The sequence below is a fragment of the Lytechinus variegatus genome, chromosome 18 (assembly GCF_018143015.1).
Source record: "Lytechinus variegatus isolate NC3 chromosome 18, Lvar_3.0, whole genome shotgun sequence".
NCBI lineage: Eukaryota > Metazoa > Echinodermata > Echinoidea > Temnopleuroida > Toxopneustidae > Lytechinus > Lytechinus variegatus.
Window position 1 is genome coordinate 12,275,141 of NC_054757.1, and position 18,691 is coordinate 12,293,831.

Consider the following 18,691-nt stretch of genomic DNA (forward strand, 5'->3'; position numbering starts at 1 on the left):
TTGGCAATGTAAAAGCAATTTACGGGAACTTTTAGCCCATGTGCGTATAGTTGGGTGCGGGCGCCGTGGGTGGCTGCTGAGCTAGTGATTTGACTCTCACGCCTTGCTTGCTTATCAGACCATAACTGCGCATGCTCGTAACTTCAGGAACTTATCCCGAAGGGTATGTTTCAGGGCGGTGTGAATGCAGGAATGATTAATGGGTATTTTTTAGCCTAAAAAAGTTCTCGTAATTTAACGGGGATTCTTATGATCGAGGCGGTTTGAAACCACCTTCTGTCTCTCCTAAGATGATATCCAGTCTCAAAAATTACAGATTGCTTTGCTTGGTATGAGCAAAGATAATCTTAATCTTAATCCTACCTGGTTCACAAGTCACTCTGTCTCTCCTAAGATGATATCCAGTCTCACAATTACAGATTGCTTGGTTGGTATGAGCGTAGATACAGATCTGTTCGCAACCGCCGTTAAACACTTGGCAAGGGTCAATGTCTGGAAACACATTAGATAATCAACACAAATCAGACACTAATTAATTCAAACACTTGGTTAAGTAGTGGGAGAGGTAGCACTTTGGATATGTAAGACTATTTGTCAGCTGAAATGAAAATGACTATAATTATATTACTGAAATCGAATCAGATAGGATGATAAGATAATCATAGTGATTTTCATTCAACTTTTAAAAATTCACAATAGAAGAGTTGACTCTAGCAATTTTTAATTTTTTACATCATTATTATTGTTGATTTATTCAGCAAAAGAAATACAAGATAGAAGTAAAAATGAATGACAATGAGATAATGAATTATCATATTATGTAGCTATTTACTAGATTTGATGTGATAGAAGGATAATCTTTCCAAAAGAAAATGAGCCAACATAAGATGTACTAGTACTGGTAGAAAATTGGATTAATTGTTTCTATAGATGGCGCTGTCCAAGTCCAAAGAAGAGGACAGATTGGAGGTGAATCAGAGCTAAACTTTGGGTAGTCATGGTGGTAATAATTTATTCTTGTATCACAACTCTACATCTAAAGGTGCGAGGCAAAGATTAAAAGGGGCTGGGTTTTTTAATATGACTAGTTCACTTTTATGAAAAAGTCTAGAGCGAGTGAGACAAGCAATCCAAAAGCTTGATGTATATATTTTTTTATAAATTAACAATTTATATTGATCTCAAAAGTAAAACAAATTGGATATGAAGTGAAATTTGAAAAAATTAGAATACAAATAATTATTTATCAAAAAAGCCTGCTACTGTATTACCACTACAGCCATCAGTGGCATAATGGTGTACAGGAGGTTTTTTTAAGCTGCGAGCGAGTGAAGCAAGTGAGTAAAAAATTACCTTTATTAATCAAATTTGTTACTGATTTCAATGATATAATAACCAGAAAATATCACATTTCATCCTTTTTCCTTTCCTTTTTGATCCTTACCTCATCTTTCTTGGTAAAGAAACTCTTGGGGGTGGGGGGAGGGTTATGACCCCCAGCCCCCCCCACCCTGTATACCAGTGACAGCCGTAATCATCATCATTATGATCCTTACTAACCTCCTATAACTCTCCTTCCGCTGTGAATCAAATGAACATCCACAGGTATGATCCAGTCCCCGCTGAACGAGACCCGCTTCTCTCCACTGTTCCGGTCCAGGGCTAGGACTTCCCGCTGCTCGGAGTCCGTAGACCACATTAGCTCTCCATACAGGGCTAGGCCAAAAGGATGGTGCATTTCTGTGGAATGAATAGGAGCATGTATTGGTTTTTCATCTAATTTTTTTTCATTTTTAGTTCTCTAGCGATTAAGCTACAATTATATAATATTGACTGGCCTTAAGGGAAACATCAAATATGTCACCCCCAACAGAAAACGTATTGGCCCAAGTCTTTAGACAAGGGCAATATGGCTCTTTCAAGGGCGACATATTTGATGTTTCCCAAAAGAATAGCCAGTCAACATTGTTATAATTACCTAAGGCTGTACAATGTGCAATTCAAGCTACTATTTGGAACAATTCATATGCCTGTTTGCTTAACACTACTTCTGAATTCAGCTTCTTCACGACCTTGGCGAAGTAACCCTGTAAGCGATTGTGACGTAATTGTTACCTTGCAGTCGCAACATGGCAATGTTTACCTCATTGGTCTTGGATTGAAAGTAGAGAGCGAAATATGACTTTTATTTATCTCCTAAAATGCCTTGTATAGGTAATAATTTAGATTATTTTTTATTTACAAGTTATTCACATCATTACCCACAGGAAATATATACATTGAAGACTTGTTTCTCAGAGGCAACATTTTTCAAATATTTCTCTTAATATATACATGTATCTAAATAATAAACAGGAATTCATGTTTGCACTTATAAGCAATGATGGTTTCATCTGTTTTAGTCATTATTCAGGCAAAGAAATTGGAATTCATTTCCTACAAACTTCAGTTCTTCCTCTTTAATATTTCAGTGCAAAATTAATTCCAAACCTGCTGTACTGAGATGGCATAGGCATGGGATGGGGTCTATGGAAAGTATGTATTACAGCATTATCTGTCAGTGTCCAAAGGGTCCAGACATTTTTCACCCCAGGATTGAAATAAACTGTACTTGGGGAATCAGCTGGCAACAAGTGCTCCATTAGCAGAAGCACTTCTAGACCAAACTTTAGACCAAGCAGCTATAGACTACCTCAATAACAGTCTTACCCCCTCTGTTGATGACCCTATGACTGGTCCCGTCGAGGTCAGCTTCGTTGATGGTACTAAGACCTGCATCGATCCAAAGAACCTTGTTGTGTGTATAGTCTATGGCCAGTTTGGTGGGTCGCACCGGTGACGCTGCTACCGTGACACGGTTACTCCCATCATGCCTTGCGGCTTCGATCTTAGGAGACTCCCCCCAAGAACTCCAGTAGATGATGCTGCAAAAGAAAAGCATAGCTGGCACCATAAGCATAGCGTCTCTGGGCTGTTAAAATCTTGTTATCTCAAAACTAAAATATTTTGATGAGGGCTCAGAAAAAACTTGATTTTAGAATTATAACATGGGTAGCAACCTTCTGATCCCTCGAAAGAGTTTTTCAAAGGTATCAGGAGAATGTTTTCACACAATATAAGATTGCAATCATTGACATATTTCAAAAATACAGCTTTTCTAAGCTACCCACAATTTTTTTTATAGATATTACAAATATGACCCCTTTATTTTCTTTTCACAAGAGCAGGAAATCACCATGTAAATATTTGATTGAGGATGATGAGGCTAATAAGAATCTTCTTTCATATTCTACATTTCTATAAATCCCATCACCTACTGCATGTTTATCCAATATGTTGGTCTCATTGCCATCAATTTGAAGAACTCATAGTTCTAATAACCTTACCATCACTACCCATTATTTTTGTCTTTCCAAATTACAAATTAGAATCATCAACTAAAACACAATATCACCAAAGCAAAACTTCTAGTAATACTGTATACTCACTTCAGAGCAGGATGAACTGCTATACCATGTGGCTCATCCAATGATGACATGAGTATCGTGTGTCGACTACCAGGGTACAAGCTCTGAGTAGCAATATAGCTCCCTCTAACAAATAGAATAATACAAAACCATGCAATAGTAATAATATTCCTTTTTATGATATATTAGTGTGGTGCATTTCTCCCTTTTTTCTACATATTGTACACAGTTGAAAATTTGTACTTTTAATTGTGTACAAGGGCAGATTTGTGATTTCAATAAATGTTGGGAGTCAAACTTGGACTAAGAGACTGGTCAGGAGAAAAGCAAAAATTGGGAGAAATACAAAAAAGCTAAGGAAATGTGTTTTTATTCAAATAAGAGGACATTGAAAAGGGAAGCTAAAAGAGGACTTACAAGTACTAGTAAAAGATTCAATAAGAATAGTACAAGCTCCAATATAAACTTGCCAAAAAAACTTAAACTCTTTGGAAATTATTATGTTTTATATGGTGTCAATCAGTGATTAAATTATGAGTAATGTTAGGAAACATGGGTACGTTGAACACAATTCAAGAAATCAAATACAATTTAAACCATATTAAGATTGGTTAAAAATCAGGTTGTGTTTGATTATTCGAACTGCGTTTGATTGAACAGGTCCCAGAAGATAGAAAGTAAAAATATCATTGTATTCTCACACTGAATCAACCCAATACAATCTCCGGTGCATCCAATCGACAGCCATGCCTTCCACCGAGTCCACGCCCCTCGTCGACACCACCTCCAGGCCACGCCCATCGGTCCTGACCCTCTCGATCACACCCCTCCCATGATCCGCAAAGTACACCATCTTATGTAAGGGGTCAAACTCGATGGTGGAGATGTTGCTGAGTCCGGCCTTGGCGATGGTCATGTGACCGGATCCGTCCGCGTAGATGCGGTGGATGCTGGTGGTGTTGGCGTAGATGAGGTAGGAGCGGGAGGGGTCAGGGGTCAGGTCGGGGAGGTCAATCTGACAGTCGCTGTGCGTGCTACAGTTGAAAGACCCTGTCAAGAGAAACATTCATAGTGAAAGGGTGAGGGAAAAATATTTCTGACTAAATTTGTAGGGATTGAGTGTCAACATAATAATAAGGAATAGATGAAAGTGCAGTGGATCAAAATATTGCAAAAGGTGAAATAGTAATTGATTTACATTGGCTTCACCTCTTTGAATAGAATGTTTCTGATTCTTTCCAAATTCTATGACTCAAAAGAAATTCCCCCTTACTGTGGCGGACCGTGACCCAGAGGAGACAAAGCATTGGAGTGGCACTATATTGTTTGTGAACAATGCTGTGCCACTTCAATGCTTTGTCTCCTCCGGGTCACCAATTATGAAACATGTATGAATTTGGTTTTCTTTATCTATGAAAAAAGTGGACAATATGGGACAATTAGGAAATGTTTAAAAAACATTTATATGGTCACTTCACACATGTTTACAGCACATAAAGATGGCTGCTCTACAGAAAGCATTGTTAATCGCAGGTCCATGTGATTTATTAATTTACTAAAAGAGTTCATCACCTCATCATCATCATCACCATTATGAGGTGAGGTGATGCAGGCAGGTCGATCAGAATGTTTGACTTACCAGCAATATCAAACGAGGGTTGAGTAGATGGGTGGTTGATGCAGACACCTTTGGGGCTACTTTCTACGAAAATACTCCAATCGACTCTGGACTCCGGACTGTCTCCGTACTTCACGATACTGTGGATGCTGTTCTCCACAGAGTCGGCCCAGTAGACCTTCTGCTCAAAGATGGCCAAGCCAAATGCATTTGGGCTGGAAAACAACAAAAGAAATGCATTTTGAATATTATATACTACTATGAGTCAACTTTTATGCTTATGTCAGGTCATGATGTCCATCTTGTAATGAGAGTGCCCCCCTCCCCCTCCCCCCCAACCTCTCCAGTATGATATCAATTTTATTTCATTAGCAGTCCTCTTCAGAAGTTGAGATGGCGCTATTCCATGTGCCTGCAGTAATCAACAAACAGTAGAGGGGAAGTTCACCACGATGATAAAGTTGCTTCAATAAAAGCAGAAAAATGAGAGAAAAATATTGGTGAAGTGTTTACGGGAATGCATCAATGAAAAGAGTTATCATTTCTTTAGGTTTTGAATTTGTGATATCATATACAAGCAGTACATGTCATATAAATTCCTTAAATACCCATATCTTTATGGTTAAAGGTGAATGAAGATGCTTTCCTCAAATTAGCGGAATATGAAATAACGTGTCTAATGCGACAATGAATGCACAAGTAAAATTTTCTGAGAAAATGGCATTTTTATGGAATTTATAGCAAACAAAAAAATGGGGGATCCCTTTTCATGGGACATCGTAAAATCATCACTTTAGAAATCTGTAACTCCTCTATTCTTTGATGGATTTTAGCAGAACTTTCACAAATATGTCCTTTTTTGTTTTCTGCTTTCATTAAACCCAGTTTACGTCAGTGTGGACTATCTACCTGATTTTTTCCAAGAGTCTATTCCTCTTCTTCCCGATATAGTTGGACGATTCTATCCTCCGCTTTCCAATGTCCAGCCAGTAGACCCTCTTATCGATCACATCTATGGCTAGATTCCTGATGACCTTGAGGTCATTCTTTGAGATTCTCTTGGTGTGTCTGCCATTGGTGGACACTCGCTCCACCTTGTCGGCTTTACCTGACGAACTCCAGAATATAAACCTGAGGAGAGAACATCAAATAATTGTTGTTCTTAGATTTTTGTTTCATACCAGCTCTTCATAACATACACACGACTTTACAAACGACTGGTGACTCTATATTCAGAGCTAAAAACGATCTCACTCTAATGACATACTGTACCTGTCAATCCTGTCAAATAGCAAATATTCTCTATTCAATTTTACTACACTTCGTTGAATAGAGCTTCCTTTTTTTCACATCATGCAAAATCTTATAACATCACACTCGTGCCTATTCACAATTTGTATACTGGCAGGTATAATTGTTATGGACATTTCAGAATTCATTTATGAACACACTCACCCTTCAAATGGATCCAAAGCAATAGCCTTAGGTCTCCTTTTACCGGTGTTGAAGACTACTTCTCTGTTTGAGCCGTTTAAATCGCATCTCTCGATCTGCTTGAGTCTGTAATCTGTCCAGTAGATCTTATTATGAACCCAATCAACGGCTAAGCTCTCTGGGCTGTGCAGATGCCTTGAGACTATATGCTGAGAAAAGATTGGAGGGTGAAAGACACGAGAGAGGTGTGATATTATCTGCGGGATGATCATCAATTTAATAATCATTAGAATTATTCCAATCAAAGTCATATTCCATCCCCACAATCACCATCCATATTGTCATCACCATCATCACATCACACTCATAAATTTTCATAGACATAATCGCTATCACCATCATCAATTCATCATCACCTTCTTCTTCATCATCATCACCATCACATCTTCATCACAATCACTGCCATTATCTTCACATCATTACCATCATTATCATCATCATCATCATAATCACCACCACCATCATCACCATAAACATCATCATTATCATCATCATCACCATGATCATCACCATCATCACCATAAATATCATCATCATCATTCTTTAGGGGCTGTTTAGCAAATCAATGATGTAATCACAATCAATTCTAAAACATAATCCATTGTCACATGACACAGGATACCAAAGTACTCTTCATTAAAATTTCAAACATGGAAGGCACTTCCATACTACTTTTAGAAGAAACATTAAACTGCAAATATAGCATTTATTCTGAATCTACACTAGTAATAGATACCCAAGGCTTAATTAATCCAAGGACATCTTCGGCCATGGCATCTTCCTTAGCTGCCCAACTGCTTGACCTCAATGTCCATTTAATTGGCCATGGATACAACGTGTGCCCTTACTCCCATTTGTACTGTAATATATAACATTTGTCCTATAAAAGTGGTTGAGCCCTCAAAATATTGAAACCAAGACTGTGTTGGTGTTTCTGTTTCATAAAGCTTTATGCATGGTCTATGAAGACTGGAAGAGGTTCTTAGGTGCCCAAGTTTTTTTTTATCTTTGCAGTTTTTATTCGTCATAAAAATGATCAAAGTATACAAAACATATGTTTGCACTTCAATAAAAAAGAACATTGTATAAGTACATACAACAATCTCAATTTACAAGAAAATTGTACCCTAGCGCTACCAACAGGACGATCCCTTAACCGAAGAAGGGGGTACGGTAATACCCAATGGTCCAGTGTCGACCTGGCGGCATCGCCGGGGTATAACGCAACCCAAAAAATAGGTGCCCAAATTCGCTACATAGTAATTCAGCAGAAAGGTTCACCAGTCATGCACAGGGTTGTGAGTACTCAATAATACGAACAGCTTTATGAACTGTTCAACTAGGGCCTGTAACACAAAGCTTAGCAATCACTATAGAACATTTTTTACGACTGATTGCATTGACTACAATGTACAATCAATCATGACAATCATTCAATTAATCATTATGCTTTGTGTTACAGGACCTAGGGCACGCTTTAGCATCTCCTTACCTGAATCTCTCCTCCATCCAATGATTTCCCTTCAATCTTGTTGGTACTCCTGTCAATCCAGAACACCATTCTCTCTCTATGATGGATGTCCAGGGAGAGGACGGTGTTCACGTCGTTTGCGATCCGTCGCCCCGGTAACGCATTCTGGATGTCTGCTTCCGAGATGCTGTCTCTGTGACTGTATATGATTTCTGCTTCAGGTCCTGTAGTAAAAAAAAAGAGATGGAATTAAGAGATAGGCCTATAAATTGATCCTTGTTAGAGATATGGGGGGGGGTAAAACTTTGAATATGAAATGTTTCTTGCTCAAGTAGTAGAATAGGCAGACAACTCCTATTTTTGTACTTTTGGGGAAAAGGATGGCTGTTTAATTTGACTAAGGTGGCTAAAATTATTTCCAAGACTTTTAAAATCAATCACTTGTCAGTAAAATGTTTTATATCATCATCATCCTGTTCTCTGACCAATTAATGTGAGTGTGATCGTCAACATTATCACCAAACAACGTTATCATCTTAATGTCTTCTTGATCATCAAAATCAGTAATCAGAGGTATCATCACCACCATTATCATCATTCTCAGCATCATCATCATCACTGTTGCACTGCATCTTCCAAATTAATTCATCATTTTCATCACCATCACATTTTCCTCAATCATCATCACCATCATATCATCATCACCAATCACAATTACCATATTTTATTAATCATCAGTACAATTCATTTATTTTCTCTTTCGATCTTTTTACATTTACAATGATAGTTCAATATACATATTTACAAAATATAACATTTAAATCATTTTCATAATACAAAAATACTATGAAATCAAAAGAGGAGACCAACTAAAAAGCAGCATCAATCATCATCCTTTTAATCATCATTAATTATCACTGGATCATCATCAGAATAATTATCATCAGACATCACATCATTATATTCATAATCATCATCTTAATCCATAACCTTGTTCAATCATAGAATGAGTGATCTTAATCATCATCATCAATTCATTTTCATTATCATCATCAATTCATCATTATCATCATCATCAATACGTTAAGTATCAGACATTAGACAAACCTCCAGCCGAGCAGGACCATTCGTCAGCCCCAATGGCGTACCCTGGTAGACATGAGCAGTGGTAAGACCCCAGAGTATTGACGCAAAGCTGCCCACATTGTGATACACCACCAACCTTGCATTCGTTGACATCTGCAAAGTAATTGAGAAAATACAACACAATAATGAACACGTGGGACCGAAATGAACATCACGTCATTCTCACTCACCAAACTTAACAATTATTCATTCCTTTCGTAATTTGGGTGACTGGCACAAAGAAAACCTTTGCCCCGAATTTCCATAACTAACCGTGACTATAGTAAGTCTTACCGTGTCACTGGCAAATATATTATCATCAAAGAAGATGAAAACACTGAAGTTTGAGTTTGGACGTCGTCTGCAAGAAAATTTGCTGCAACATTTACTGTTTATTAACCATGAGGGCAGCAAACACATAGTCGGACATTGGTTCACCTAACTTCAATCATGCCAATTAAACTTCCTGATTACAAGCGTTGACCACACTTTTTGTATCCGATACCAAAACTCTTTACATTAAAAAATAACGATGACTTAGAACAAATAATGAAAAAAATCATTTTAATAAAAGAGTTGACCTATAAAATATCTATTGCAAAATACCATTTTTTGATTACAAAAAATAGACCCCTCTCGATAAGCCTAACGATCTCTGTTTTTTGAAAATGAAAGACAGTATCCTAACTTACCTCTGCACCCAAGTCCCTTTTCTCGTTTGAATCCGGGTGGACACGTGACTTGATAGGCACCCTTCCCTCTCCCTCTTCCCCTCCCTCGACCAGCCATCGATGGGGTGAATAAAATCTGCAACACTAGAGTTGAAGAAAAAAGGGAAATAAAGATTTCGTCGAAATATACCAAATACGAAAAAAATGTAACGTCTGTGAATTTTATATATTTGTTTGTTTTGTTTTATTTCTGCGTTCACAATACATTATCAAAAATATTTAAATTGTTTGCAATATACGAAAAAATCCATGATGTTTACATAAGAACAAAAAAGAGGTGTGGGCAAATACTTCAAATTCTATAGTAAAAAACAACATTGACAAATAAACGCAGGAGACCGCCAACGTGAGCGGTTAAGCTTGTATTGATGGCGGCCTCATTATGTTAGCTGCCGTTATGTATTTTGTTCATTATGTGATGTACTATTTCATGTAAATGTACTTAACAGAGAGATTTGGTAGTAAGTTCAACCAATTTGGATTCGAGAAATTGCTAGGGTTCGCATACCTACAACAATGAGGTTTTTATCGTCATCATCATTTTTTTCTTCTGTCTTGCGCAACATATCCTTTACAACGAAGACCTCCGTGTGGAAAGCTTTGCATCATTTCAGTAATTATGTTTGCATCAATATGATTTCTTTTGTTTTCATTTTCTTTCCTGTAATACATGCATGTATACGCATATAAGAATAAGTCAACTATAATTTCATCATTTCCAAGGGGGATCCACATTTAAAAGCTTTGCTTTTTAGTGGATCTCCCTTATTTCCATTTATGCTCTATATCATACTGTTTTTCTGTTTTACGAAGTAAGAATGCCCTATAAAATTGTACTTGATTTTTATTGCTTTATATTACTTTGTATTATGTTTTGAATGGAAATGAAATAAAAGAATTGAATTGGATTGAAATGAATCGTCGTCGTCATTATGATTTCTATTATCATTCATCACAATCATCATCATCATCTTAATTATCGTAATTTTCAACATGATTATGCATCACTATCATCATCACTATTATGCATCGCTATCATCATCACTATTATGCATCACTATCATCATCACTATTATGCATCACTATCATCATCACTATTATGCATCACTATCATCATCACTATTATGCATCACTATCATCATCACCAGCTCGACCATCACAATCACGTAGGGAAAAAAAAAAAAAGCAAATCGGTCATAAGTTCTGTTTTGATAAGCCTATATTGAAATTGTACATTACTGTGAAAAACAAATAAGAATGTATTTCATATTTGTAAAATACATCGGGGGGATATAATATGCCCTTGATTTTGTTCTTTGAATGTTTTAAAGTTATTACAGGCCCCTGCACAATTTCTCAATCGGGGGTGACACCCCCCTTCCCCCTCTTCAATCGTACCGTTGCCACGATGGGCATCTATTTTTTCAGTATTTGTGGAGCCCCCCCCCCCTTAAAATACACTGGTGCCGCCCCTTATCGCTATTGAAGAAACAGTTAGAAATAATGCACTTGGCCCATCCTTGACAGTAGTTAGACATTTCCTAAACATTGTTTTATGAAGTAATCATTTTTTTATGACTAAGATTCACGAAGGACATAATAATAACTCAATCTAGGCCTATGTACTTATTCTAATTTACCGACTATTATAAGATTACCTTAAGTTTAAAGATGCCAGAATGATCGTAAGAGGGAATGATCATGATTATAAAGAAAGTGGGGGTACCATTCATATTTCCGGCCTGCCGGGGGTTCATTACTGAATGCCTATTACCAATTCGAGTCCGTTCACCGTAAAAGTCACTCTTAATTAAGCCATTCACCTCGATTTGCATGGGTTTAGACACTTAGAACTGTTCCAGTTTACATTTCAAGGAGGGAACATAGTTTAGGGTCGTGATTAGGGGTTCAGGTCTGTAGATGTAACTGGAAATATGAGATGCCCTTGCCCCCGGCCCTCCCAATGAGGGAGGGAGGGGCAGACATACCCAACCCTCCCGGCCATGAGAGTATAACACTTGAGCAACCAAAAAAAAAGAAAAAATATCTTTAAGACAGAGACAGTCTGACAGAAGGAAAAAACCTCATCTCACCCCCTAAAAGAAGCTGTAAACCAGCTATGCCAGTGTTATTTCTATTTTTAAAATATGAGGAATCGTATCTACATAAAGAGAAAGATATGCGGGAAAGGGGAAGAGTGACTGGAATGTGAGTCTAGTGAGGGCAGAGCCATGGAAATTGTTTAAGGGACAAGATGTATCGACACGATGACTTCATTTTTTTTTCTTTCTTCACATTTTTAAAAATGATAAGGGTATCAAAATTCATAATATTCACACGACCGTGCATCCCACCTACCAGTGGTTACGACTGTCATCTTTAAATCAGAAGGGCGTGGGTTCGAATCCAAGCCATGGCGTGTTTTCCTTCAACATGAAAGTTACCCACATTGTGCTGCACTCGACCCAGGTGAGTTGAATGGGAACCTGGAAGAAATCATTCCTTGAATGCTCGAGCCCCCGATCAAGGTAGCCGTGCTAATGCCGGGATACTAAATAACAGTATCATGTTGACCTGGGGAGCGTTTCATGAAAGGACTTGTCGGACGTTTTATCCGACAGTTTCTATAGTAACAGTGCCTCTCAGCCAATCAGAATCAAGGAAAGATGTCAGATCTGACAACTTGTCAGACAAAAATGTTCATAAAACGCCCCCCTGGGCCCGCTGGAAGAACCGGTAGTTTTCAGAAATAAAGTGGCTACCCTGGGTGAAATATGACAGTAGTAGTAGTATATAGTAGTAGTAGTAGTAGTAGTAGTAGTAGTAGTAGTAGTAGTAGTAGTAGTAGTAGTAGTAGTAGTAGTAGTAGTAGTAGTAGTAGTAGTAGTAGTAGTAGTAGTAGTAGTAGTAGTAGTAGTAGTAGTAGTAGTAGTAGTAGTAGTAGTAGTAGTAGTAGTAGAAGTAGTAGTAGTAGTAGTAGTAGCAGAAGTAGTAGTAGTAGTAGTAGTAGTAGTAGTAGTAGTAGTAGTAGTAGTAGTAGTAGTAGTAGTAGTAGTAGTAGTAGTAGTAGTAGTAGTAGTGGTTTTAATCTCATTTCAGCCCCTCCCTCACTGAACCACCTAATGTACACCCCCCCCCCCCCCCCCTCCTCACAAGGACCCACACTAGCAATTTGCAGCTTGATGCGTTTAAAAAATGGATCAAACAGATTAATGACAAAATAACATAAATGGCCATCAATCATGATCACAACCAAGAACCCATGTCAACACTTGCCTTCAGAAAATCAAGTATAGAGAATCAATCTTTTTGTTGAAACCGAGAATGTCGGATTTTGCAAAGAAACATTTAAATAACTATTTCCTTGATTTCATCATGGAGCTATAAAACACATAGCTCCATGATTTCATTGACAGAATTCTCACATTAACACCTACATGACATCGCACCAGTGTCTCTCGTGAAAAACCTCAATATTTCTGACAGGCAAAAAACAAACAAACAAAACAAACAGGTCATAAAAAAATAGTCCCTTATACCCCTAAAGTTGAGGGAAACGGACCCCCCCCCCTAAAATTTGTGTTGATAACTTTTTTCGTTTTTTTTTTGCTTGTGAAGTTTGTTTCCTGTGCCCCCCTAAATATTTTGTGGTCCCCCTAAAATTTTGATTGATAACCCTTTTTTGTCCAATTTTTTTTACCTGTTTCCATCCCAAAATTTCAGGTGGATCCCCCCTGATTTTTTTGGCTTCAGCCGCCAATGCCTTCAGGGTACGCGAGTGCATGTGACTCGGGTTTTTTTAGTAGTCTTCAAAAATAGGTAAAATCAACTACATGTATTTTCTCATACAAAATAATGGGAACAGCTTGAATGTGCTCAGAACGGTATAGGTCCAACGCATTTGCTTCGGTATATCACACTTTGCCGGAAGAGTTTTATTGACAGAGGTAATACCAAACCATACTATCCACAGCTGATGAACAGGTTGATTTCTTTCCAGTTCTGAAAGGAAAGGTCGAGATCTATGATAGAAGAAATGCCGATGAAATGTCATTGACATTGGCCTCTTGTGTCTGGCATCCCGTTCACATTAACCTCAATGCTGATTCACACTCTATATTCTTCTCCCCGTCACAGAAATAAGTCCTTTTCTCTATTTTTTTCCAACACGGGGATTTCAAAATGCACCATAGGGGCATGGAGATGAATGCCCCCCTAGTTAGAACTTAAGCTACTTGCGTACAGATGACAGGGGGGCATGGATTCCCCCTTACGTTTTACGACCAAGAATAAAAAAGAAGAAAAGGGAATAAATGGAATGATAAAAGGTAAAATATATTGCTCTATGATTTTACGTTATTGAAATATAACATGAAATTAGATTTTTGTATTGAAAGGGTCAAAATATTTACACGCTCGTTTCGAATTCTCGCAGCATTTTTTCAGAAATTTTGACCCATAGACCACGTCTGCCATGCACCCTCAAAATATTTGGTTCATGACGCCATTATTATTGTTCTCCATTCGCCCCTCCTTCTGCTTTAAAAATCTTGGTTCGCCAATGGGTTTATTATTTTTACTTCATTTAATAGCATCGTAATCACATGATTGATTTACTAGAATGAGTTAAATTTTGTTTGAAATAAATGTAGATATGTATTTCAAATAACTCCTGTCATGGAATCCTGTAATATTACTCTGGCATCAGCATATTTACATAGCTACCAAAACGAAAAGACGCCAGCACCTCAAATAAAAATAATTTTCTAGTTTTTACCCAATCCTCATTCCTCGCTAAGGTCGAGTACGTGTGGCAAATGGACAACAAAGTCTTGTCAAAAGACATTATAATAGTGTTGTATCGGATTTGAATCCCTTATCTTCTTCTATAGTCTGTGACACCTCTTAACAGGGGCCGCGGAAGCGGGTTGGCAAGGGGGGGGGCTTCTGCCCCCACTTTTTTTTCCAAAACCGTGTACAAAAACGTAAAAAACACCATACGATTGTGATTTTTTGCATGGTCAGCCCCTCCCCCCCAACGTGAAAACCGTTCCGCTGTCCCTAAAACAATAATAAAAATGTTAAACATGTTGAGCCAAAGTTTTCATCAATGTTCCAATCAAAATATGATCAAGGCATATCTTGAAGGGTACCGGAAGTTAGACGGATATCTCTTGGGTTTGATCTCTTGTCCATGCCCTACTAACACCATAACCGCTCAATGTAAACATTGAACTTCCTAAAAGAATTATGGAAATATGTTTATGACAGGCTTAGCAGGATAGTGACAGTAAGTATCCCGGAGGTGAGCGACGAGTTCATGCTTTCCAATTTATCCATAATTATTTGTTTCACCTAATTTCAACATTGACAGCCAAAACCATTGCAAAATAATTACGGCAAATATTATTTATTATATCAATTGAATTATCAATTCATTACAATAGAAAGTACTTAATAACCGAGCACTTAATATAACAAAAAAAATAATGTGAAAATTTTCCATCGACCACTTAAGGCAAACGGTATCAAACGGATTTCATTCAGAAAATAAAAGTTTTGAATATCAAAAGAAAATCAAAGCAGATATCTAGTCAAAAATCACAATGCCCACTTCTGGATATTTGAAGTACCAGTTTGCAGGGGCGTCGATCCATTTTTCAGATGGGGGGGTCAAAATTATGAACCAACGTTCCAAAGGCTCTCGATCACACAAAACAAACAAAATCACCCATACACACACATAGGCATATAGATAACTCATAAGGGGATACATATCTCACTACACAGATAATGCGAGTGCCGAGAGCGAGCTGATATTTCTTTATATTCTGACCTGAAAGCTTGATATTTCAAGCATTTTTGGTACCAATGATTATGATGGGTATCTGAAAGAACAATAGATGCGAGCGCGAAGCGCGAGCTGAAAATTTTGATATTTCGATCTGAAAAATTGACACTTTAATGGACGTTTTTAATAAAGGACTAGATATATATCCAACAAAAGATTATTGCAAATCGAAGCGGGAGTTCTTTTGAGGTTTAGAACTGAATACGGGACGTTCTATTCACCTATACTTAATCATGAAAAGTATGGGTTTTTGCTACAGAAATGATGCGAGCGCGAAGCGCGAGCTGAACATTATTATATTCCAATCTGAAAAGCGGTCATATTGATCACGATTTTGAATAAAAAATGAGTTGTGTATTTCAATCTCGCTTGCTGATTTCTGTGAAACATTACAATCTTATCTTATTTTTGCACATGCGGAATTATTGGGGGCGAAACGATATGTTTGCCCCACAATATTTCCACTGATGGGGCGATCGCCCATCCCCCCCCCCCCCAGGATCGACGCCTCTGCCAGTTTGGTTCAAATTCAGGGGGATTAGCCCTAAACCCTTCCCCCACCACAGCGTCACTTTTCCAGATTTTGTACCCGGTATATTTCTAGATCACACCTGTTGGTATTTCATTTCGGAATGAAAATAAGATATCAAACAAACTCATGACCCAAAACAAGGTCAATGGGACACAATGAAACTTTGCGGACTTCTCTCGCTATTGTTGTAAAAAAAAGTTCGAAAACACACCATAATTCGTTCTCTATTTATAGTATAAACATGATAAATATAAAAATTCACATGCAGAAAAATGGTTCAAGTTCCCAAATGGTCATACGATGTCAGTTATGCCAGGAATGCTATTGTCAGATTGTGTATGCTTTCACTCAACACAATTTGAAAAAAAAAACTTGCCCGATGTAATTGCCAAACACGCAAACACAATTAGGCCTACATTTTGAAGATTTTTTTGGTAAAATGTATAATGACTTATCATGCAGAAGATACTTAAATGCAAATTTCATGCAATTCAACTCGTATTGAATATAATTGATGAGATATACCTGAAAAAGGTGTATTTCTTATTCCTTTTCATTCTCTGACGCGAAAAGAGGCTTCATTTCTTAATTTGACATAAAAGTAGTAGTGGTAGTAGTAGAAGTAGTTGTAGTAGTAGTAGTAGTAGTTGCTGTAGTAGTAGTAGTAGTAGTAGTAGTAGTAGTTGTAGTAGTAGTAGTAGTAGTAGTAGTAGTAGTAGTTGTTGTAGTTGTAGTAGTAGTAGTAGTAGTAGTAGTAGTAGTAGTAGTAGTAGTAGTAGTAGTAGTTGTTGTTGTAGTTGTAGTAGTAGTAGAAGTAGTAGTAGTAGTATAGTAGTAGTGGAAGTTGTAGTAATCGAAAAGTAGAAGTAGCATACTAGTAGTATTGTAGTAGTGTAGTAGAATAGTAGCAGTATTGTTTTTGTTTTTCAGCAAAATTACATTCTAATCGATATACTGTATATTGATAACATATTTATAACAAATAAAAGTACGAATGAGATGTGAAGAGTGTTCGTCATGAATAGGTCTTTGTTTATTTTTACAGAGTATAACCCCTCCCTCCCTCACCCCCCCCCCCCCTCTCCCTTCCATGAATAGGCCGTCATTCCGTCATGAATAGGCCTTCCGTCATGAATAGGCCTTTATTTATTTTTACAGAGCACAACCCCCCTCCCTCCCTCACCCCCCCCCCCCTCCCTTCCATGAATAGGCCGTCATTCCGTCACGAATAGGCCTTCCGTCATGAATAGGCCTTTATCTATTTTTACAGAGTACAACCCCCTCCCTCCTCCCTCCTCCCTTCCCCCCCCCCCCTCTCTCTCTATCCCTTCTTCTGTCTTCCCCTCCTCTCCCCACACCTATCCCTCTTCGTTCATCAGTGACAGATCACCCATGGATTCCGTTTTTTATCTGATAGATGATCATGATGATGATCGATGATCCTAGCTCTGTCTGTCTGCTAACACCGTCTGAATCGGAACAATTCAGTCTTACGAATTTCCGTTACCAGATTACTCCCGCATTTTTTCGATTTTCTTTCGGGTTTTTTTCCAATGTGGTCGGAGAGGGAGAGAGATGGGAAGAAAAAGATGAAACAAGGAGAGAAGGGGTAGAAAGAAGCAGGAGCGGGAAAAGAGTGATTATTTTAAGAGTGTATATAGTAACCATATAAAAAAGACAAAATGTGGTGTGTGTGGTGTTTTTTTTTTGGGGGGGGTAATGAATAGGAAAAGTAAGAGAAAGAGTTAAAGAAAGTACCCAGCAAAATAAGAAATATGAAAGAAAATACATAATAGTAAGAAAAGAACCAAAAGGGTAAGAGAAGAGAGAGGGAGAGGGGGGAAAATGCGGATAAAATGGGGAAATACATTGGATTATACACAAACAGATTGACAATGATTAGATTGGATTAAGTTATGAGGCTTAACATGTAAAGAGTATGGGGACTGACTTTGGAATTTATGGAAGAAGAAACTGAATGACAGCGAACAAAATGCAAAAAAAAAATAGCTGGGAGGAGGGGTCGGCACAGGGCTCTTAATTTCATTTCATAATAGAATAACCATAACAGGATAGTGACTGGGTGTTCATGGCCTTGTTAATGTCCCAAGACGAAGCACATTCTTTATCTAGATCAAGATGACACAAAAAGATTAGACACTTTGTCTGGAACATGCTAAAATATATTCTTTTGATGTTGAATTAAAAGAAAAGCAGAGTGAGTGAAGTAACGGGAACGTCAAAACATTGTGACCTCCGAGTAGAATAGGATCTGTAGCCTTGTGGATGTGACATTAGCACGTGTCTTACATTATGGAAAACAGTCAAAACATTAAGACGTTAATCTCATGGTTATGAAGAAAAAACAGATTATAAAGTGTCCTAACAATTTATTTTTGTGA

At 37.7% G+C, this 18,691-nt stretch overlaps 1 protein-coding gene across 1 annotated transcript in view; it reads right to left on the reverse strand.

Annotated features, from left to right (window-relative positions):
* Positions 1-9,987, reverse strand: part of LOC121431912 (low-density lipoprotein receptor-related protein 4-like) — a 48,772-nt gene extending 38,785 nt beyond the window's left edge. Inside the window, exons 1-11 of the mRNA XM_041629693.1 lie at positions 9,868-9,987; positions 9,158-9,289; positions 8,072-8,274; positions 6,541-6,728; positions 5,995-6,216; positions 5,107-5,300; positions 4,169-4,517; positions 3,489-3,593; positions 2,710-2,924; positions 1,561-1,740; positions 364-492 (exon numbers count right to left, since the gene is read on the reverse strand). Of these exons, the coding sequence (XP_041485627.1) occupies positions 364-492; positions 1,561-1,740; positions 2,710-2,924; positions 3,489-3,593; positions 4,169-4,517; positions 5,107-5,300; positions 5,995-6,216; positions 6,541-6,728; positions 8,072-8,274; positions 9,158-9,289; positions 9,868-9,964 (2,014 nt within the window). The 5' untranslated portion in view covers positions 9,965-9,987. The remainder of the gene's footprint in view (positions 1-363; positions 493-1,560; positions 1,741-2,709; positions 2,925-3,488; positions 3,594-4,168; positions 4,518-5,106; positions 5,301-5,994; positions 6,217-6,540; positions 6,729-8,071; positions 8,275-9,157; positions 9,290-9,867) is intronic.
* Between the last annotated feature and the right edge of the window lie 8,704 nt (positions 9,988-18,691).